General features: G+C 44.6%; 1 protein-coding gene across 3 annotated transcripts; it reads right to left on the reverse strand.

Annotated features, from left to right (window-relative positions):
* Nucleotides 1–10,633: 10,633 nt before the first annotated feature.
* On the reverse strand, nt 10,634–17,599 carry EIF1B (eukaryotic translation initiation factor 1B). 3 transcript variants are annotated; one of them, XR_005593143.1, is made up of 5 exons: nt 17,373–17,599; nt 14,739–14,902; nt 13,706–13,807; nt 13,416–13,574; nt 10,634–11,000 (listed from the first exon to the last, which is right to left on the reverse strand). XR_005593143.1 is itself a non-coding variant. In XM_039521299.1 (4 exons), exons 1-4 carry the CDS (start codon nt 17,401–17,403, stop codon nt 10,956–10,958), a joined length of 342 nt encoding a protein of 113 aa, XP_039377233.1. In that variant the 5' UTR covers nt 17,404–17,596; the 3' UTR covers nt 10,634–10,955. The 3 variants fall into 3 exon arrangements, 1 of the variants encoding a protein (XP_039377233.1); XR_005593144.1 differs by having other exon boundaries at nt 13,416–13,594; XM_039521299.1 differs by lacking the exon at nt 13,416–13,574 and having other exon boundaries at nt 17,373–17,596.
* Nucleotides 17,600–19,756: the final 2,157 nt, after the last annotated feature.

Here is a 19,756-nt window from a genome sequence, read left to right on the forward strand (position 1 = left end):
TGAAAAATACTATTTTATCATTTTTACAGTGCAAATATTTGGAATAAAAAATAAATATAAAGTGAGCACTGTACACTTTGTATTCTATGTTGTAATAGAATATATTTGAAAATGTAGAAAAACATCCAAAAATATTTAATAAATTTCAATCAGTATTCTATTGTCTAACAGTGCGATTGAACACAATTAATTTTTTTAATCACAATTCATTGTCTTGACTTAATTGCATGAGTTAACTGTGATTAATCGACAGCCCTAGAGGATATACATTACTCATATTTTCCAAGAAGGAATCTATCTTAAAAATGGCAAACTTTATTTTTTTAGAAAATGTACATAAGACAACAATTTCTTTTAGATAGTCTCACATTATCTCAACTAGATAGCATTACTGAAAAACAGCTTAAGACTTAACATGAAGTGATCAGTTACAGAAATGTAACTGAAACAGAAATAAGTGTGCCAAATAGTTAAAAACAAAAACAAAACCCACAACTTCAAAACACTCTCTATATGTAGACTAGAAGTAGTATGTAAAATGAATCTGTGTAAAAATGAGTAAACACTTTAGTTTTTCCCTTACTCAATTTCTAAAAACATTTGAATTGCCAATTCTAAAAATAATCAACACATTATTGTCAATGGAAACTTGTATACAACAAACCCCACAGGCTTACAGACACTAACAGTTAAGACTTAATTAATCATAGGCTTGTATGAATGCCTAGAATACAACCTGATGAAAGGAACCTGAGTGTACAGAGGTTTAAACTTCAAAAAAAATGTGTGCTATCTGTAGGGTCAATGAGTCATCTTAAGGATATTCACATACCTCACTGGTTAGAATAATTTTGATCCTTGCTGAGACTATTGTGATCAATGCCATTGCACCAAAAATGACTAAAGATTGTTTGTTGGGGGGCAAGGAGAGAGTTGGAAATAAACATATGGTAACAAGAATTTTTAGGGACTGCTGTATTTAAAAATAAGTATCTATACACTTCAGAGGGTCTGAAAATATTCAGTTAAAGTTTAACCACCAGCCCCCCTCCCCTATCCCCTGCTTACTGCTGGGAGAATCCCCACTAGTTGACACAGAAGAGAAACAAGCAGTCCCTGTTGTGCACGTGGATTGCAAAGTATGGTCTTTTGTTGTCTGATATACCTTGTACACACTATGCCAGCCTATAGCAGGAGGAAATTTCAGGCCTGTTTTAACAAGAGCATGGTACAGGGAGTCTATGGACCATTGCCTTCAGCAAGGATGTCAAAAAAAGCTAATCACTCACCTGTAGCATGAATATGGGATCTGACCAATATTGTACTGGTGATCAGGGTATCCCCCAGACAGCTGGGTGCTGGACGAAATCAGGATCTTGTGCACATTATATGAACAAGGTGATAAGTCCCCAACCCATCAGTAAGAGCGGCATCTGGTATTGTCTCTACTTACTGATGGATGTAGTGTTTTGTTTAGGATGACAGGAGTATGTAGACCATAACCAGGATGGCAGAGAGTGATCAGGGAGAATAGGGCAGAGTTAAAGTTGATGTTGAAAACTGAGTATCCCCAGCCTCTGGTGTAATTGTTTTGTGGGAATTTCCTTAGTATTTTAAAACCAACCAGTTTAAAGTGTTATTTCTATTTCTTTCTGGCATTATTTTTAGAGTAGAGTAGAGTACAACCTAAGCTACTTGAGACAACTGCCCCAAATCATACAAAATAAAGGCCTAGCCCCTGATCTTTTACTAGTGAAACAGCCCTACAGGAAAAAAGAGCAACCTGCTTAGTATGCATAAGGAATGGGATGGAGAATAATATGGAAAATATGCCATTATATAAATCAGTAGTATGCCCTCAGTTAGAAACAGTCACCCAGCTCAAAAAGGATGCTGCACAATTGAAGGGGATGAGGGAAAAAAGGACAATGAGATTAGATGAGTTTTTTCCATATCTCCAGTCAAAGATTCTGTGTCTCAGCACATGAACAAAGGACATTTGAAATTGAAAGGTGGAAAATTCAAAACTGATACAAGGAAATGCTTTTACACTCAGCAAGTAATTAGACTGTGGAACTCATTGCCATATTATATTGTTTAAGTGAAGGGACTGGCCATGCATATGAGTAATTTTCAGTTAATGCTAAAAAGTTTTGAAATATGAAATCTCATGACTCAGAGTTTAAAGCAATCTAAGTATTAGCTTATGGGGGAGACCTTCATAGGGGCTGATTATTGATAAAGGCTAAGATTTAATCACAGGTATTTTTAGTATAAGTCATGGACAGGTCACAGGACTGTGATTTTTTGTTTCTCGCCCATAACCTGTCCATGACTTATACCATAAATACCCAATTGAATCATGGGGTGGGATGGGCAGCACTGCATGGGCGGGAAGCCCCTGGCACTAGCTACAGGGGGAGTCCCAGGGGCCCACTGCCACTCTTGCCACCCCCTGGGAGGAGCCCTGGGGGACCAGCTCCAGTGGGCCCATTGTCGATCCAGCTGCCACTTGGGGGAGAGTGCCGGGAGGCCCACTACTGTGCTGACCACTGACAGGGTGGGGGGGAGGAGAACCCCACAGGGGGGCTGCTGCTGCTGCTCTGGCTGCCACAGGGGGGGGGCGGGGAGGGGAGAAGAGACACAATGCCCTGGGTTAGGCACTTCTCCAGCCTCCCTAGGATCACTGCCCAGAGCTGCTGAGCTATGGCTACTCCCCCTACCCCTGGGACTGCTGCTCAGGTGGTCCCTGGGGTCAGCTACATCAGCAGCTGCTCAGGTGGTCCCAGGGACCAGCTGCCAGGCACCACCTGCCAGAACAGCAGCTGGTGCAGCTGGCTGCAGGGCTGTCTAAGTGGCTGGCTGCAGAGCTGCTCCAGCAGCAGCCAGTGAGGCCCACTGTTTGGGCAGCCCCAGGTTCAGCCACACCAGCTACTGCACAAGTCACAGAGGTGGCAGGCGGTCACGGAATCCATCATCTCCGTGACAAACACAGAGCCTTAATTATTGCACATCTGCCTACTGAGGTTTCTTGCATCTTCCTCTGAAGCATGTGGTGCTGAGTCTGGCCATTGTCAGAAACAAGTTACTGAACTAGGCAGACCGTAGGTGTGATTGAAGATGGCAATTCCTATGTTCTTGTGAATTTAAGAACTCCACAGGAAGGAGTGTGCACAGCTTACAGGATCATGGGCTCTCTCTGGGTGAAGGGACAGGGTACATTACCTCATTTGGTATCAAGGTGAGATGGCTCAGTTAATTGTACTTACAATGTTCCTAACAGAATTAGAAAGCAGTAAGCTCTACAGAAGACATCTTAAATGATTAAAATACTAATTTCCAGAATGGTTTGATCAATTAAGTCACAGATTTTATGGCCAGCAGGAACCACTATGATCATCAAGTCTGACCTGACAAAGTAATTTCACCCAGTAATTCCTACCTCAAACCCATAACTTCTGGATGAACCACAGCACATCTTTTAAATCAAGACTGATGTTTTTATAAAGACTTAGTGATGGAGAACCACCCCCCCCCCCCCAATTCTGTGTTGAGATTAAAGAGCTCTTTATCAAACCTTTTCCCACGTAGGCAGTTATACAGCATCGGGTCACTTAACTTGTTCTTTGTTAAGTTAACTAGACAAAGCTTTTAAAGTCTGACTGTAAGGTAGGTTTCCAGGCCTCAAATCATTTTCACAGCTCTTTTCTGAACTCTTTCCAATTCTCAAACATAGCTTTGAAATGTAGAGACAGTACGCCAGTACTGATCTCACCAGTTAACTTAGTTTTAATATTACTTTTGCAGTGAGAAGTGACAAGGAAAGCAGGTTGGGGCTCTTTTTGAGGATAGGAATAAATCCTGAATTTCCAATGAAAACTTAGTTATAATCTTATCAAGTCACCATTCTAGTTTCAAAAAAATCAAGGTTAGTGAAATTGATTTGTGCTTTTATTCTAGATGGGTGTAATTTTCTCTTGTATTATTACCACTTATTATTACCACTGTATTATTAAAACTTAGCTATTCAAGCTTTAGCAAAACATTACTTATTTACACCCCCTTAATAGGAAGTAAAAAAAACAAAATTCCCATGCAGCATGAAATCAAGTCACACCCCCACACGTTGCTAACAAGATATTAAGAACTTAACACGCTTTTTCTGCTGCACAAGCTTTTAAACAGAGGAAAGAAAATATGGTAATAAAAAGGCTTAGTCACTATGCTTAAAATAAAAAGCAATTTAAAGATGGATGATTCAGTTTTCAAAAACCCCCAATGGATGCCATCTGCATCTAGGAGCCAGATTCTGAGTAACATGATGAGACAGTCTGTCTCCCTATCTTCACCCTTTCTACAAGACTGGTATTTTTTATACAAAGTATGCCTTGTGAGGTATCATTTGAACACTCAATTTGCTGAGTATTGTCCTGGTAAAATGTGCGTGACAACATTGTATGTAAAGTCAAGATTCTACTGTGACATTGCTGTGAGAGGTTCCAAGTGTAGAAAACCAGGCACAAACCAGTTCCTCAGAGAGAAAAGGCAAACTGATGCCTTGGCCAGCGGTCAATATAATCAAATGGACTAGCACCTGGTTAAGCAGCCATTCTTTGACAGGAAAAAGGGTGTGAGCAAGTAGTTTACAGCTTGGTCAAGGAACAGCTGTGGGTTCCTATGCAAAGAGCCTGTCTCTTGAACCTCAGCTGGAGATGATTTTCAAAGAGGAAAATATAAGTGAAAACAGAGGACACAAATCGTCTCTCTTTCTTTGTCCACAACACCTGAAGGACAAGGAAAAACATTGGACTGGAGGATGGGGTCATAGCTGAAAGCATCCAGCCAGTAAGACTGCAAAAGCAAGCGACTTGTTTTGAATTCACTTAGGGCTTGGCTACACTTGAAAGTTGCAGCGCTGGGAGTTACAGCGCTGGTCGTGCAGCTGTGTAGGGACAGCGCTGGTGTGTGGCCACACTTGCAGCATTTCCAGCGCTGTATTGAGAGGTGCATTGTGGGCAGCTATCCCACAGAGCACCTCGTCCCATTTTGCCGCTGTGGGTTGTGGGAAGGGGGACGGAAGGGTGCGGGTCATTCCGCTTCCTGTCCCAATGCCCCGTGGTGCATCGCTTCACATCCCAGCAGTCAGAGTTTTTCCAGCCACGTTTGGCGCCATTGTGAGTCTCTTGCTGTGTTTTACTCTGTCTGTGAATTGCGATTTCTGTGGGAAATGGAGCCCGAGCTGCTGAGGACTGTGCTGATGCGTGTCGCCAGCACAACACGTTTGGCAGTTGAGCTCTTCCTTCAGCTCCAAAGTGAGTGAGGAGTCCGACGATATCGAGTCACCTGCCGCGTGTGACACTACATTGCTTGTGGCATTCACGGAAATGCTCAGCACCGTTGAACCCCGCTTTTGGGCTCGGGAAACAAGCACTGAGTGGTGGGATCACATCGACACGGAAGTCTGGGATGACGAGCAGTGGCTGCAGAACTTTCGGATGAGAAAAGCCACTTTCATGGGACTGTGTGCTGAGCTCGCCCCCAACCTGCGGCGCAAGGACACAAGATTGAGAGCTGCCCTGACGGTGGAAAAGCGGGTGGCTATTGCAATCTGGAAGCTGGCAACTCCAGACAGCTACCGGTCGGTCAGGAACCAGTTTGGAGTGGGAAAGTCGACGGTTGGAATCGTGTTGATGCAAGTTTGCAGGGCCATTAATCGCATCCTGCTAAGAAGAACCGTGACTCTGGGGAACATGCAGGACATTGTGGATGGCTTTGCACAAATGGGTTTCCCTAACTGTGGAGGGGCAATAGATGGGACGCATATTCCTATTCTGGCACCCCCCCACCTAGCATCTGAGTATGTTAATCGGAAGGGGTATTTCTCTATGGTTCTCCAGGCGCTTGTGGATCACCGTGGGCATTTCATTGACATTTACACAGGCTGGCCTGGAAAGGTGCATGATGCACGCATCTTTCGTTACAGTGGCCTGTTCAGGAAGATGCAGGCAGGGACTTTTTTCCCCAGACTGGAAGATCACAGTTGGGGACGTCGAAATGCCCACTGTGATCCTTAGAGACCCCGCTTACCCGTTACTGCCTTGGCTCATGAAACCCTATACAGGGAAGCTTGACAGGAGCAAGGACCGGTTCAACTACAGGCTGAGCCGGTGCCGAATGACTGTGGAGTGTGCTTTTGGCCGTTTAAAAGCTCGCTGGAGGTCTCAGTATGGGAAGCTAGACTTGGGGGAAAGCAGCATCCCCACGGTTATATCCACATGCTGTACCCTCCATAATATTTGTGAAGGGAAGGGTGAAACATTCAGTCAGGCATGGACCACCGAGGTTCAAGTCCTGGAGACTGAACTTGCACAGCCAGAGAGCAGGGCTACTAGCGAGGCCCAGCACAGGGCTACAAGGATTAGGGATGCCTTGAGAGAGGAATTTGAGGCTGAAAGCCAACAGTAATGTTTGCTGCCTTGCATGGGAGTGAAGTGCAGTGGTTACACTGTTAGGATTCTATTATCCCTAAAATGATTTGCAGTGCATGTTTCTTTACTGGGCTAAGGTATCTTTCACTATCTGCAATAATAAAGACCGTTTTCAAAGCCAAGAATTATTTTATTGAAAAGAAAAAAACTTCCTTGACAGATACACAACATTTCAGGAACCTAAAAGGGCAGGAGAGTGGGTTGGTGAACTGTACAGTAACAAGTTTGCATATGTCCTGTCTGGAGTGCTGTGCAATGAGTGCTGTGCAATGACTGCTGCACTTCAGGGTGCATCTACTGCATGGTGATGGGGGTTGAGTGCAGAGGGTAAGGGTCGTAGTTCTCAGGGCTGGTTGGTGAACGTACAGGTGTTGGAAGCAGCTGGTGGTGGTAAGAACCTGGATGCTGGGGAAGGGGATTTGGAGCTGACATTGGGGCAGAAGGGAAAAAGCTTTGGGACGGGAGGGGGTGGGGGGGCATCACGCTAGTGCTCTGCCTGCATGGCTACGAGTGACTGGATAGAGTCTACTTGGCGCGCCAGGATGCCTAGCAGCTGCTTTGTGCTTTTCCTCTTGGCCACTGTGTTTCTCCACCAATTTCTCTGGCGGAGCCTGCTTTCCCTTTCTCTCCAGTCCTGCAGGTTTTTACTCTCTCTAGCAGAGTGATCAATAACTGTTTTCAGCATGTCTTCCTTGGTTTTTCACAGCTTCTTCCTCAGATTTTGTAGTCTCTGTGCAGTGGTGGAGCCAGGCAGTCCAGCAGTCAAGGTCTCTTTTTGAAAGGCAAAAATGGCAACAGTTAACAGGGTAGCATTGTTCATTCTCATCCAGACAGTAATTCCCACACACTGAAGGAGTTTACAGTCTTCACTTTAGCATACTTTTCCCATACCAAAAAAGAGCACACAACACAACAGGAGCCACGAAATGGTGAGTAAGGGGTACTAATTGCTTCAGGGCTGTGCAGGGGTTTGTGTGTGTTGGGTACAGCCAGCTACAGGGGGGATCTGCACTGAACAGTCTCCCAACATTTTCCACAGGAGTTACTCCTGGAAGATATCTCGCTGCTGCGGGTCACCAGGGAAGAGCGGAAAGGTCTTCTACAGCAATGCGGATTCCGCCCAGGCCCCTATGCAGCTTGCCTGTGTGCAGCAATGGTCCCCCCACCCCTCGCAGTACAGTGGCGCAGACGCATTAGCCTGACTGGGACAAGGACCACAGTGGCTCTCCCTATAAACCTGCGCAGGCACATTGCCTACGCTCTGGCTGAAACTTTTGAGATTACTGCAGCCGATTACCGCGACGTGATAGACCACATCAATGAGCTATTCCACATCTAGGCATGCATGCATGCAGCCCTAAGCCCCCCTCCTCTCCTGAAACATTTCCACCCTGAAAATAAAAGCCGCTTACCGGTAACCCACTCCTCTGCTTGTCCTTCAGTAAGTGCTGGCTGCTGCAATTGGCTACCTTCCTCCTGGCTTGAGAAGAGCTCCTGGCTGCATGCCTCCTGGGACTCTGGGGTGTCTTCCCCCATCCCAGTAGCTTCACTCACGGTTTCCTCCACCCACCCACCCTCCTCCTGCTGCTCCTTTCCCCCATCCTGCTCAGAAGTGTCCATCGTGGTCGTCGGATTGGCAGTGGGGTCACCCCCAAGTATCACGTCCATCTCCCTGTAAAAACGGCAGGTCGTGGGGGCAGCGCCGGAGCAGCGGTTTCCCTCGCAGGCTTTGTAATAGGCACTCCGCAGCTCCTTTACTTTAACCCTGCATTGCAGCGCGTCCTGCTCATGGCCCCTATCCAGCATGGACTTTGATACCTGCCCAAAGGTATCATAATTCCTACGGCTGGAGCGCAGCTGGGACTGCACAGCTTCCTCCCCTCAAACACTAATGAGGTCCAGCAACTCACCATTGCTCCATGCTGGGGCTCGTTTGCCACATGGAGGCATGGTCACCTGGAAAGATTAACTGATTGCACTCCACACCTGGCTGAGCAAACAGGAAGGGGATTTTTAAAATTCCCAGGGCATTTAAAGGGTGGGTCACCTGAGGCCAGAGCAGTAGAGTGCAAACTGATGAGCAGAGTGGCTGAACAGGAATTCTGGGATATCTCCTAATACCCTGGAGGCCAATTACAGCACTGGTGTGTGTCCACACCTGATGAGCAGTGCTGGATCACCAGCACTGCACTCGCTACACCCCAAGCAGACCAGGTGTTCAGCCAGCACTGCAGCCAGGAAGCTGCAGCACTGGATGTACCCTGCAGGTGTGGACGGTTACTAATTGCAGCACTGGAAAGCCTCCACCAGCACTGCAACTCTCAAGTGTAGCCAAGCCCTTAGCTTAAGGTTAATGTTAGTTGCATTTTACCTTTTATTTTCTTGTAACCAAATTCTGACTTTTATGACTAATTACTAATTGATCTTTCTGCAGTTAATAAACTTGTTTGATCTAAACCAGTGTTTTGAAACTTCCATTTGAGTTAACAGGGTTTGTGCATATCCTTTTCTATTACAAAAAGACTATGAGCTTGTATTGTCCAAAAGTAAAGAGCTGGGCAGTACAAGATGAACATTTCTAGGGACAAGTCCAGAACTGGGAATTTGCTGGTGTAATCGCTGTACTATAATGCAGGAGTGGCTGGGGAGAGCCCTCATAACACAGCTGGGAGTAAATTACATGCTACAGGCTGTGTATGAGCAGACCCAGCATGGTTGCTCTTATTAGGGTAGCAGCATAAAAGGTACCAACAGGTTGGAGAATTAAAGGGACACAGCTGTTCAATAGTCTAGATTGTTCCCTGGGGAACATCACATGGCTTTCAGGTTTGCTAATCATTCTTTACAATCTAAGCCCATGTTTACAGTAGGCATAGATGCAGCTAGACTGGAAAATCTGTGCTTTGTACCCAATGAGTAAATGCACTGCCCTCCGAATGAAACAAGCTATACCAGTAAAAATGGGATAACCCCACACACATACACACAAGCATTAGCCAATGTAATTCAAAACTGTTATTTAGGTACAGAATGCGGCTCCCTGCCCCTACTTATTAGCTCCATAACTGCAGGATCATTTCTGATGTAGGCTGGTGGAAGGGGTTACACTAGAGCTGCGCCAATCCAATGTTTAGAAAGTCAAGCCCTTGAGGATGCGATAGCTAGCAAACAGGTATTCGGTATAGCTCTGCAGCTCCCACAAACTGCACTTACTACTCAGTGAGTTCCTGTTAATCCTAATGTTTGTACATGGAACCTTAAACCAGTACAAAAAAATTTGGGGGGGTACATTTGGTGGGGAGATGGGATGTTGGGAGAACAAAAGTCATTTAATGCCCTCAGCTATGGCAGGTGTTTTGTAATTTCCTGATTCAGCATATCCGAGGTACCTATTCAGAAGTTATCCATGCCCTTCCCAAAAAAGGAAGGGATCTTTGCATACTTCAGTAATAGGAAACATTTAATTTTTTTCTATGAAGAGATACAGCCTAGAGATGGAAGTCCCTTTAACGGAAACTAGAAGGCCAGCTTAATAAAAACATATTAATTGTTTCAAACAAAATAGAATGACCTTTTTGATAGAAAAGTTACCTAAGCCAACTTTCTGAAATAACCACCATCCTAGATAAGGAACTAAACTCCAAGGGCATAGCTGTGGTAGAAGCCATCTCAAAACATTTTCCCTCCATTTGGGAGAAGGGAAGAGGAGCATTTCTTTTAAACTTTTTTGGTGCTGAAGATAATGGCAGTGTGTAATAGAAAACCTAGATATGAAGTACAATAGCCAAGGTCCTCTAAGAAATCAGGACTGCTTACAAAAGTCTTCTTGACTGTAAGACTAGCATTTCAGAATTTACTGATTATCTTATATTTTAACAGAGTGAAGATCCAGTTCTTAATTGTACAAACTATCAATAATTGTATTAATAAAATTGGTATTCAAATGCACCAACTCAGAAGAGATTGTAAAGTCCTAATTTATCTTACTTTTTATTTTAATTAGCTAACGCTTCATTATGCGGATCTCAGTTGAGTTGGTATTCAGTAAACTAAAACTTGCCACAGAGCTGTTTTATCACACTAAATCAGGACTGTTGCTTGACTAAGTGTTCCAAATACTCAAAGAAATATACGAAGAAACAATTTTTAAGCTGCAACATACATGGTTTTAATACAACAAAAACATTTAAGTCAGGTGAAAAGTAATAAACTCAACAATCAGCACTAAAACATTTCCATTGGAAATGTGTTAAAATTCACAAAGGTCTTCATTACCATCTTACTGCAATTTTTTTGTGTGTTTCTAGTCTACACACCACATGTTTTCTGTAATCATGCAAATGTGAATAAAACTTTAAATGCTTAGGTAAGTGGGAAGTCCATTTACTGAAAAGACTCATATTTCACAGTTTAGCCAGCGTGAGTATGAACAAAAACTGCAGAATTCTTCATGTGATTATACACATTTTAAAAACCATGAACTTTCAGCTGCTCCTCCTTGACAATGCCAACCTGCAAAAGGGAAACACATTTCAGTAAAGCTTCTGTACTGCGGAGTGGCCATAACATTACATCAAGAGAGAAGATCTAGAAGTCATTAGGAGTGACAAGGGACTCTAGGTGCATCAACAGGTACAATACAGGATTCATGGCCATTTTCCAGGTTCCAGAGTCAAATGTTAGAGAATTATCTCCAGAAGTTTGCCCCAAAGAATTATGTACCTTAATTTTTTTTTATTTAGGAACCTGGTTACTAGAAACATAGAACATCTCAATCCTTTAGTCTTTTCCACTTACCCTTTCAATCTGAACTGCTTTAAAAAACCACAACTGATAACACATGCCTTCAAACAGCAGCTACAGCTGAGTATTCTTATGACAAGACAAAAAATATTAGCTATTTCCCCCCTACCCCACAGCACCTGTTCATTATCAGTTATATTTGTCAGACATATTTTGGCTTTTACAACAAGAGGCAAAACTCAAAACTTTGTTTCCCCAAAGAATGGGAATTGTTAATTCAATAGAGAAGCGCAAGAAAATTCAGAAACATTTTAGACTCGTAGAAGATGTTTATCGCCCTGATTATCACAATACCGCACAAAATCTAAATACTATACAAAATACTACACAATCACACAAAAAAATATAAGTACAGCAGAAGCAGGAAGCCTGCTAAGCAACCAGTGGGGCCACTGGACAATCGAGATGCTAACGGGGCACTCAAGGATAAGGGAATTGCGGAGAAACTAAATGAATTATTTGCATTGTCTTCACAGCTGAGGATGTGAAGGAGATTCCCAAACCCAAGCCATTCTTTTTAGGTGACAAACCTGAGGAATTGTCCCAGATTGAGGTGTCATTATAGGAGATTTTGGAACAAATTGATAAACTAAACAGCAATAAGTCACCAGGACCAGATGATACTCACCCAAGAGTTCTGAAGGAACTCAAATGTGAAATTGCATAAGTACTAACCGTAGTCTGTACCTATCATTTAAATCAGCTTCTGTACCAAATGACTGGAGGATAGCTAATATGACGTCAATTTTTAAAAAGGGCTCCTGAAGTGATACCAGCAATTACAGGCTGGTACGCCTGACTTCAGTACTGCGCAAATTCGTTGAAACTATCGTAAACAAAATTGTCAGAGACAGATGAATATAATTTGTTGGGGAAGAGTCAACATGGTCTTTGTAAATGGAAATCATGCCTCACCAATCTACTAGAATTCTCTGAGGGGGTCAACAAGCATGTGGACAAGGGGGATCCAGTGGATATAGTGTACTTAGATTTTCAGAAAGCCATTGACAAGACCCCCCACCGAAGGCTCTTAAGCAAAGAAAGCTGTCATGAGATAAGAGGGAAAGTTCTCTCATGGATCGGTAACTGGTTAAAAGTTAGGAAACAAAGGGTAGGAATAAATGGTCAGTTTTCAGAATGGAGAGAGGTAAATAGTGGTGTCTCCCAAGGGTCTGTACTGGGCCTAGTCCTATTCAACATATTCATAAATGATCTGGAAAAACAAGTAAACAGTGAGGTGGCAAAATCTGCAGATATAAAACTACTCAAGATAGTTAAGTCCCAGGCAGACTGCGAAGAGCTCCAAAAGAATCTCACAAAACCGGGTGAACTGGGCAACAAGGCAGATGAAATTCAGTGTTGATAAATGTAATGTACATTGGAAAACAATCCCAACTATACATACAAAATGATGTGATCTAAATTGGCTGTTACTACGCAAGAAAGATCTTGGAGTCATTGTGGATAGTTCTCTGAAAACATCCACTCTATGTGCAGCAGCAGTCAAAAAAGCAAACAGGATGTTGGGAATCATTAAGAGAAAGATAATAAGACAGAAAATATCATATTGCCTCTATATAAATCCGTGGCATGCCAACATCTTGGATACTATGTGCAGATATGGTCGCCCCATCTCAAAAAAAGATGTACTGGAATTGGAAAAGGTTCAGAAAAGGGCAACAAAAATGATTAAGGGTATAAAACGGCTGCCATATGAGGAGAGATTAATAAGACTGGGACTCTTCAGCTTGTAAAAGATGACAGAGGGGAAATAATTGAGGCCTATAAAAATCATGACTGGTGTGGAGAAAGTAAATAAGCAAGTGTTATTTACTCTCTCTCTCAAAACAAAAACTAGGGATCACCAAATGAAATTAATAGGCAGCAGATTTAACACAAACAAAAGAAGTATTTTTTCCTCACACAACACGCAGTCAGTCTGGTGAACTCTTTGCCAGACTTGGTGAGGGCCAAGATTATAACAGGGTTCAAATAAAGATCTAGATAAATTCATGGAGGATAGGTCCATCAATGGCTATTAGCCAGGATGGGCAGGGATGGTGTCCCTAGCTTCTGTCTGCCAGAAGCTGGGAATGGGCAACAGGGGATGGATCACTTGATTACCTGTTTTGTTCATTCCTTCTGGGGCACCTGGCATTGGCCACTGTCGGAAGACAGGATACTGGGCTAGATGGACCTTTGGTCAGACCCAGTATGGCCGTTCTTATGTTCTTATGTACTGCAAGCATCTGGTTTTGTCCTTTCAGGTCAGTGTATTAAGAGCTGTATTAAAGGTTCAAAAACTGGTTAAATGTAAAGAAATAAATTAATATGATACCTTTAACAATTAAGGTCTTTATCAGTTTCAGAGAGAGATCTAAAATACTGCTAGTGGTCTGTCTGTAGTCACTCACCTCTAAGAGGAATTGGCAAATGTTCTTTCTCTGGTCACCTTGAAGCTGAATAACTTCACCGTACTCAGGATGTTCAATCACAGTGCCATTACAAGCAAATTTCTAGAAAAACATTCATATTGTAAGACATCTCATGTAAACTGTAATGAAGCTTACTATGCTTTACAGTGTACTTCCACAACAGAAGCTGCATAAGATAAATATTGAAGGTTATAAATAAGTCACTTATGTATCAACAAAAGAATGGAAAGAGACAAGCATGGTTAAAACTACACTATTCTGATTTTTAAAACAGTATGGAAGCTAGTTGGTGACACCAGGACAGCAGCATTACAGACAAAACAACTGTAAGCTGGCAAGCTTCCCCCGGCCCCAAACAAAATACTTAAAAGCCAAAAGATGGAAAGTCAAACACAGGAATGTCTCATGCAAGATTTGCCTGTCCAACTTGCCACTAGTTTCCATGTCTAAGAGTTTCACTGGAAACACACCACTTTCTCACCGCAAATCAAAAATGGCAGAACCATGACATTAAAAGCAACACTCATGTCATTGTTGCAGGGAGGGATAGCTCAATGGTTTGAGCATTGGCCTGCTAAACCCAGGGTTGTGAGTTCAAGCCTTGAGGGGGCCATTTAAGGATCTGGGGCAAAAATCTGTTGGGGATTGGCCCTGCTTTGAGCATGGGGTTGGACTAGATGACCTCCTGAGGTCCCTTCCAACACTGATAGTCTATAATTTATATCTGTCAAATCAACAAAAATGGCAGACCCGTAACTAATTAACTAGATTACTTAGAACAAGTTTTAAGAGACTAACATTTGTAAAAAAAATTGTTAATTTCAAGAATATTGTATTGTCCCTTGAACAAAGGTCATTATTTAATACAGTTTTGACAAACTGTTCCCTTCCCTTCTTGCTTTTAGCCATATGTGAAAATGAAGCAGACATGTAGCCAAAAGTCAAAATAAAATACTTAATTTTCACAAATTGGCATTGCGCTCCTATTTCCACATTAAGCTAGCAGCTTTACCTTTTTGAAGGCTTTCACAAGTTTTTTTTTGTCATAATCATCTGCAATTCCCTGAACAGTAGTTAATGTCTTCCTGCCGTTTCGTTGCTGGATCCTTATATGAATGTAATCTTCAGTCCCTGCCGGGAGTAAGTCGTCACCCTTAGTTGCATCAGCAAAGGGGTCTGCAGGGAAAAAGGCAGTTTACTACATATGAAGCATTTTCCATGTGAAAATGATAAATTGATACAGCTAGCAGAGAATTTTCCAGTTATACAGAGCGCCCTTTGGAAGAGTCTTGTTACTCTGATCCTAGGGATAAGAGTTAACAGAGGAAAACAAACCTGTTCTTTTATCCCAAACAGAACTAACTACATGATAATAGCCCTAGCTAACTCACTGTCATGTTTTCAGCAACTTATACATTTGCTTTCTCTTCAAAATCCCCTCAAAGGTTAAATAGATGACATAACCCCAAACTACTGTGTGTTTACTTGTTAAACCATAAACACCAAAAGCCAAGAACTGTCACATCAAAACTTCATTTCACCCAGAGACCCATCACCTTAAGGGGGTGTCTCATCTAATATTTCTGCTGAAAAATTTCCTCACCAGTGAGGAGTCCTAGTTCCAGACAGTCACCATAATTTTAAGCACCATATGTAATGGTCCTAAGAGGTCTTCAAGACATGGTGACAAACATTGGCAGATACCAAGTACTGCAAACACATTGTGCACTATACAACTGGTACCTAGTTTGAGGCAAAAAGCCAATACAATTCATTTTAGCCATGTCTACACAACAGCACCCTTCAGACTCCTCCAGTCTTCAACTGTACTGAAGCATGGGGAAAGAGAGCCAAGTGTCTTTAGAAGGGGATAAAGAAGAAAGAAAGTGGCTTCCTGTGCCATTCAACCAGTTTGAGGTATTCCCTACTCCCTAAACAAATGGCATTTAAATATCTTTTCTAACCAATTTAGATTAGACTTGCATGTTTCCCAAACAAACTCCTTCACCTGTTACATAGCATTCTTCAGCTAAAGTAGGTAATGAGCTTTAGATCAAGATTTTCAGATGTTACTAGTGATTTGGGTTACCAATCTGAGCCACTTTAAAAGCTCCAATTATCAGAAGGCGTATAACTCAGCACTTTCGTGTGCTAAATTTGACACTTGAAAATGGCCTGAATTTCCAAAATTTGAGGTCCAAAAATGACTAGTCACATCTGAAAGTCTTCACTTAAGCATCTACCTATGCAACTCCACTACTTTCCAGAAGCAGAAACAAACCTCCAAGAGAAAGAATGCTCAGGCCTAAGAGCACCAGCAAACTAGCCTGACCTGCAGCAGCAACTAAAATGGGGAGAGCATGGAAGAGGGGTCCAGTGGCTTGGGACAAAATGCATCTAGAGGAGCAGGCACAACTCTGGCCTGTCAGGAACTAGAAGGAAGGAGAGGCAGATTGGTTCCACTTCCTCCATACCTCTGTTAAAGAATCAAGGGATTCTGGATCACAGATGAATCCCTAGAGTCTGTACCTTATTAAAAGAGTCAGTGGGAGTGGGGGCATGGGAAGGGTTTAAATTCTGGGGGCAAGTTGACCAAATAGGGATTTCAATCAGTGTGGATATAAGGGAAGAGGGGATCAAGAAAGGAAAATCCCTTACCAAAGGGGATAAGATTCTGGACAGGGGGTGGGCCAATTCTTACTGATAAGATGAAGTTCCCCAGGCAGGTCAATCCCTAGGATTTGGGACTCCGCCCCAGACAGCACGTACCCGGGATGCCTTCCTTAAGGATTAACAGTTCCTGACCATGCAAAAAGGAGGCCCCACAATCCATGCAGGTCAATACCTGAAGTGGGCTCTACAGTAGGACAGTCACCAGGATTTGGCGGGCCAACGTTTTTCCCCACTGAAGGACAGCAGGTGACAGGGGATGGAGAAAATAATCCCATGGCAGATCAATTGCCAGTGCCTGGGCAGATCCAATCCCAAAGGGTCTATACCAGGGGTCAGCAACCTTTCAGAAGTGGTGTGCCAAGTCTTCATTTATTCACTCTAATTTAAGGTTTCACATGCCAGTAATACATTTTAACATTTTAGAAGGTCTCTTTCTTTAAATCTATAACTATACTATTGTTGAATGTAAAGTAAATAAGATTTTTAAAATGTTTAAGAAGCTTCATTTAAAATGAAATTAAAATGCAGCGCTCCCCCAGACCCATGGGCACTACCCGTGCAGTGTGAGTGCCACTGAAAATCAGCTCACATGCCCGTGCCATAGGTTGCCTACCCCATGTCTATACAGTGAATGGGGGAGGGGGGGGCGGAAGAGAAGATATGAAGCTATCACTCCGGGGGGTGCTGCACAGCAGCTATGGGGGCAGCCTGGGCACTACCAGGCAGCAGAGACCCCAGAGGGCAGACTATGGGAGGAGGGATACCCCCAGAGCAGGGCCCCTTACCAAGAGAGACAAGGATAATGGACTGAGTGGGGGCGCCCCCCATCAGGCTGCTCCCCGCTGCAAGGCAAAGCCCAGCCACCCGGGTTAGCGGAGGGGGTCGGGGGTCCCGGGCCCCTTTCAGAGGATGGGACACGGCAAGCGAGGGGATCGCTCACGGGGCGCTGGGCGAGCGGGCGGGGGGCGCTCACCGAAGGATTGGAGGTTCTGGATAGTGGACATGCGATTCAGTGGCGGGGCGCTGAGCAGGGGAGAAGGCCGCGGCTGGGTGCGCCCGGGTCACGTCTCACTGGCGCTGCAGGGAGGAGAGAAAAAAAAACCAAACCGCAAGTCCGGAGCGACGGCAGCGGGCCGGGGGCGGCGGGCGCGACGCGGATGCAGCAGCAACTACTTCTCCCACAAAATGGCCGCCCGCTCTTATGCCCGGCCCTTGCCCCAGCCGCGGGCACGTGACCTCCGTCGGCTCGGAGCATCCTGGGGAATGGAGTCCTCCCAAGCCGGCAGCAAGCAGCCGCAGAGCGGTGGGAGACTACGACGCCCAGCATGCACCGCGCCGCCGCCGCCAGCTGCTCCGCCTGCTTCTCTCCTCCCGCCCCGCCCCGGTGTCTGTCTCTGCCTAGAGCCTGGTCCCGAAAGTGTCGGCTCGTCAGGGACCCTGCAGAGCTGTGGGAGGGGGAGGGGGCGAGACAGTGACACCCCCAGGGAGCAGACAGTGCACAGCGATCTCTGTGCGTGCGACCCCTCCCGCCGGGTGTGTGTGTCTGACACCACGCAGCCTCCCCCCCCCACCCCCCCGGTACTAGGCTGGACCTGACACCCCGCCCTGCATAGCGCTCTGTCCCTACTCCGCGCACAGCCCCTTCCCGGCCCGGGAACGGACCCTGAGCTGGGGGGGGGACGGGTGTCTGTGTGTGTCCCCGCTCAGGGGCTCGCTACGTGTGGCAGGACACGGCCCGTCCCTCCCCTGCCCCGGTTCCCCTCCCGGAGAACAGCTACCGCAGAGCGCTCTCCCTGCGTTACAGTCACCAAGGAGCAGACATCGGGCAGGAGACTGTGCATATTATACACCTGCCTCCGTGCTATAGACTTCGCGTATTACCCTCCCCGCCCTACCTTGGGGGCTAAACATTATGCAACCCCGCCCCGTACGTTTCCTTCACCACTTCTGGGAGATAGCTACATGCCACATACGCTGCTTCTTCTACACCCTTTGCGTGTCTGGGAATAGGTACTGTGCAGGATACTCTGCATAGTTTACTCCTCCCCCGCATCCCATTGGAGAATAAATACTGCAAAATATACACATACACGCTCCTAGGAAATATATAGCACAGACTATATGCTGCTTATTGTACACCTCGAACAAACCGTAATTCTGTGCAACATTACTATATTGGCATGAGCACACTTCTACAATTAAGGCTGGGTTCCGTTTGTCACTTAAGCAGTCACTTCTTGGTTTGGGAGTGGGGGGCGGAAATCCAGTGTATGTACCCACATTTAAGTTCAGAATCTGTGATTAAACTTTTCAATTTCTGAGGCTTTGCAAGCAAATCTGTTAATTATTTTATGAACCAAAGTTAATTAAAAATAGGTCCTTTAGGAAAAATTTCTGAGTGGCTCACCATTTTTGGACAATACTAGCTAACAAATGCTTCCTTTGTTATCCTCCAGATTTTCCAAATAGCTAATTTATTGTAAACCAGTGCCCAATGTATATCTGAAGAAGCCAGGTTACTATTAAGCTCAGTGATTAAAGATTGTTGCAGCTAATTTTCCCTTTTTCAAAATGGTTGCTACTTCCCATACCTTACAATAAGACTGAAGCCAAACTGCCCTCAGGAAAAATGCATCCCCTCTCACCTCCTTCCTCACCCTCACCCCTCACCCCCCAGTTCTGTAGTACATTGAACCAAAAACTGAGAGGAAATAATCTATGTTGTGAGCCCTGTGTCAGTCAGGATGAGTAGCAGGAGTTGCTAGGGGAGAGGAGCTACAAGCTAAAGCTCTCTTCAGCCTTTGTTGAAGCTCTGTGGTTTTGACAGAGGCTACTCCACTTTTCAGAAGCAATAGCATAGCTGACTTGACAAACTCTTACTCTTTCCATCCTAGGGTTGCAGGCAATGTTATGTTGGAATTAGGGAGATAGAAACAGACCTACCACTGCCCTCACAATTAGCTGACCAAGGCCTACCAAGTGAACAAAGTTTACAACCTCCATGGGCTTAAGCAGAGAAGTAGAGTGTCAGCTCCTGCCCAGAAGCCCCTCACTTTCCGAAGGTCTTCTTACAACCTGTCCTGGTCTACTCTTGGTAACTGGAGGACCAAGAACTCCACAAATTCAACTCAACACTACATTCCCTCCCCACCCTACTGTCTGCCACATGCTGTGCCTCCATTAACCCTTCCTGTCCACTCACACCTTGGGCAACATTGAGAGAGGGTGTCCCTCCCCCCCCCCCCGCACACACCCTTGTTATCTACCCCTTCATAGCCTTCTTCGCTTGTAAAAAACAATAAACAAAAACACCCACAACAATTCCATTAGGAAATAGTTCATTTGAAAGGGATTAAG

The sequence above is a fragment of the Mauremys reevesii genome, linkage group 2 (assembly GCF_016161935.1).
Source record: "Mauremys reevesii isolate NIE-2019 linkage group 2, ASM1616193v1, whole genome shotgun sequence".
NCBI classification, from domain to species: Eukaryota; Metazoa; Chordata; order Testudines; family Geoemydidae; genus Mauremys; species Mauremys reevesii.

What these genes read in the sequence shown, in the direction of transcription:
- EIF1B (XM_039521299.1), bottom strand. Translation starts at nt 17,403, where the DNA reads ATGTCCACTATCCAGAACCTCCAATCCTTCG. An exon ending in CCAGAACCTCCAATCCTTCG is followed by an intron (nt 14,903 to 17,372) that starts GTGAGCGCCCCC and finishes TTTTCCCTGCAG; the next exon opens with ACCCCTTTGCTGATGCAACT. An exon ending in TTGTGAAAGCCTTCAAAAAG is followed by an intron (nt 13,808 to 14,738) that starts GTAAAGCTGCTA and finishes ATGTTTTTCTAG; the next exon opens with AAATTTGCTTGTAATGGCAC.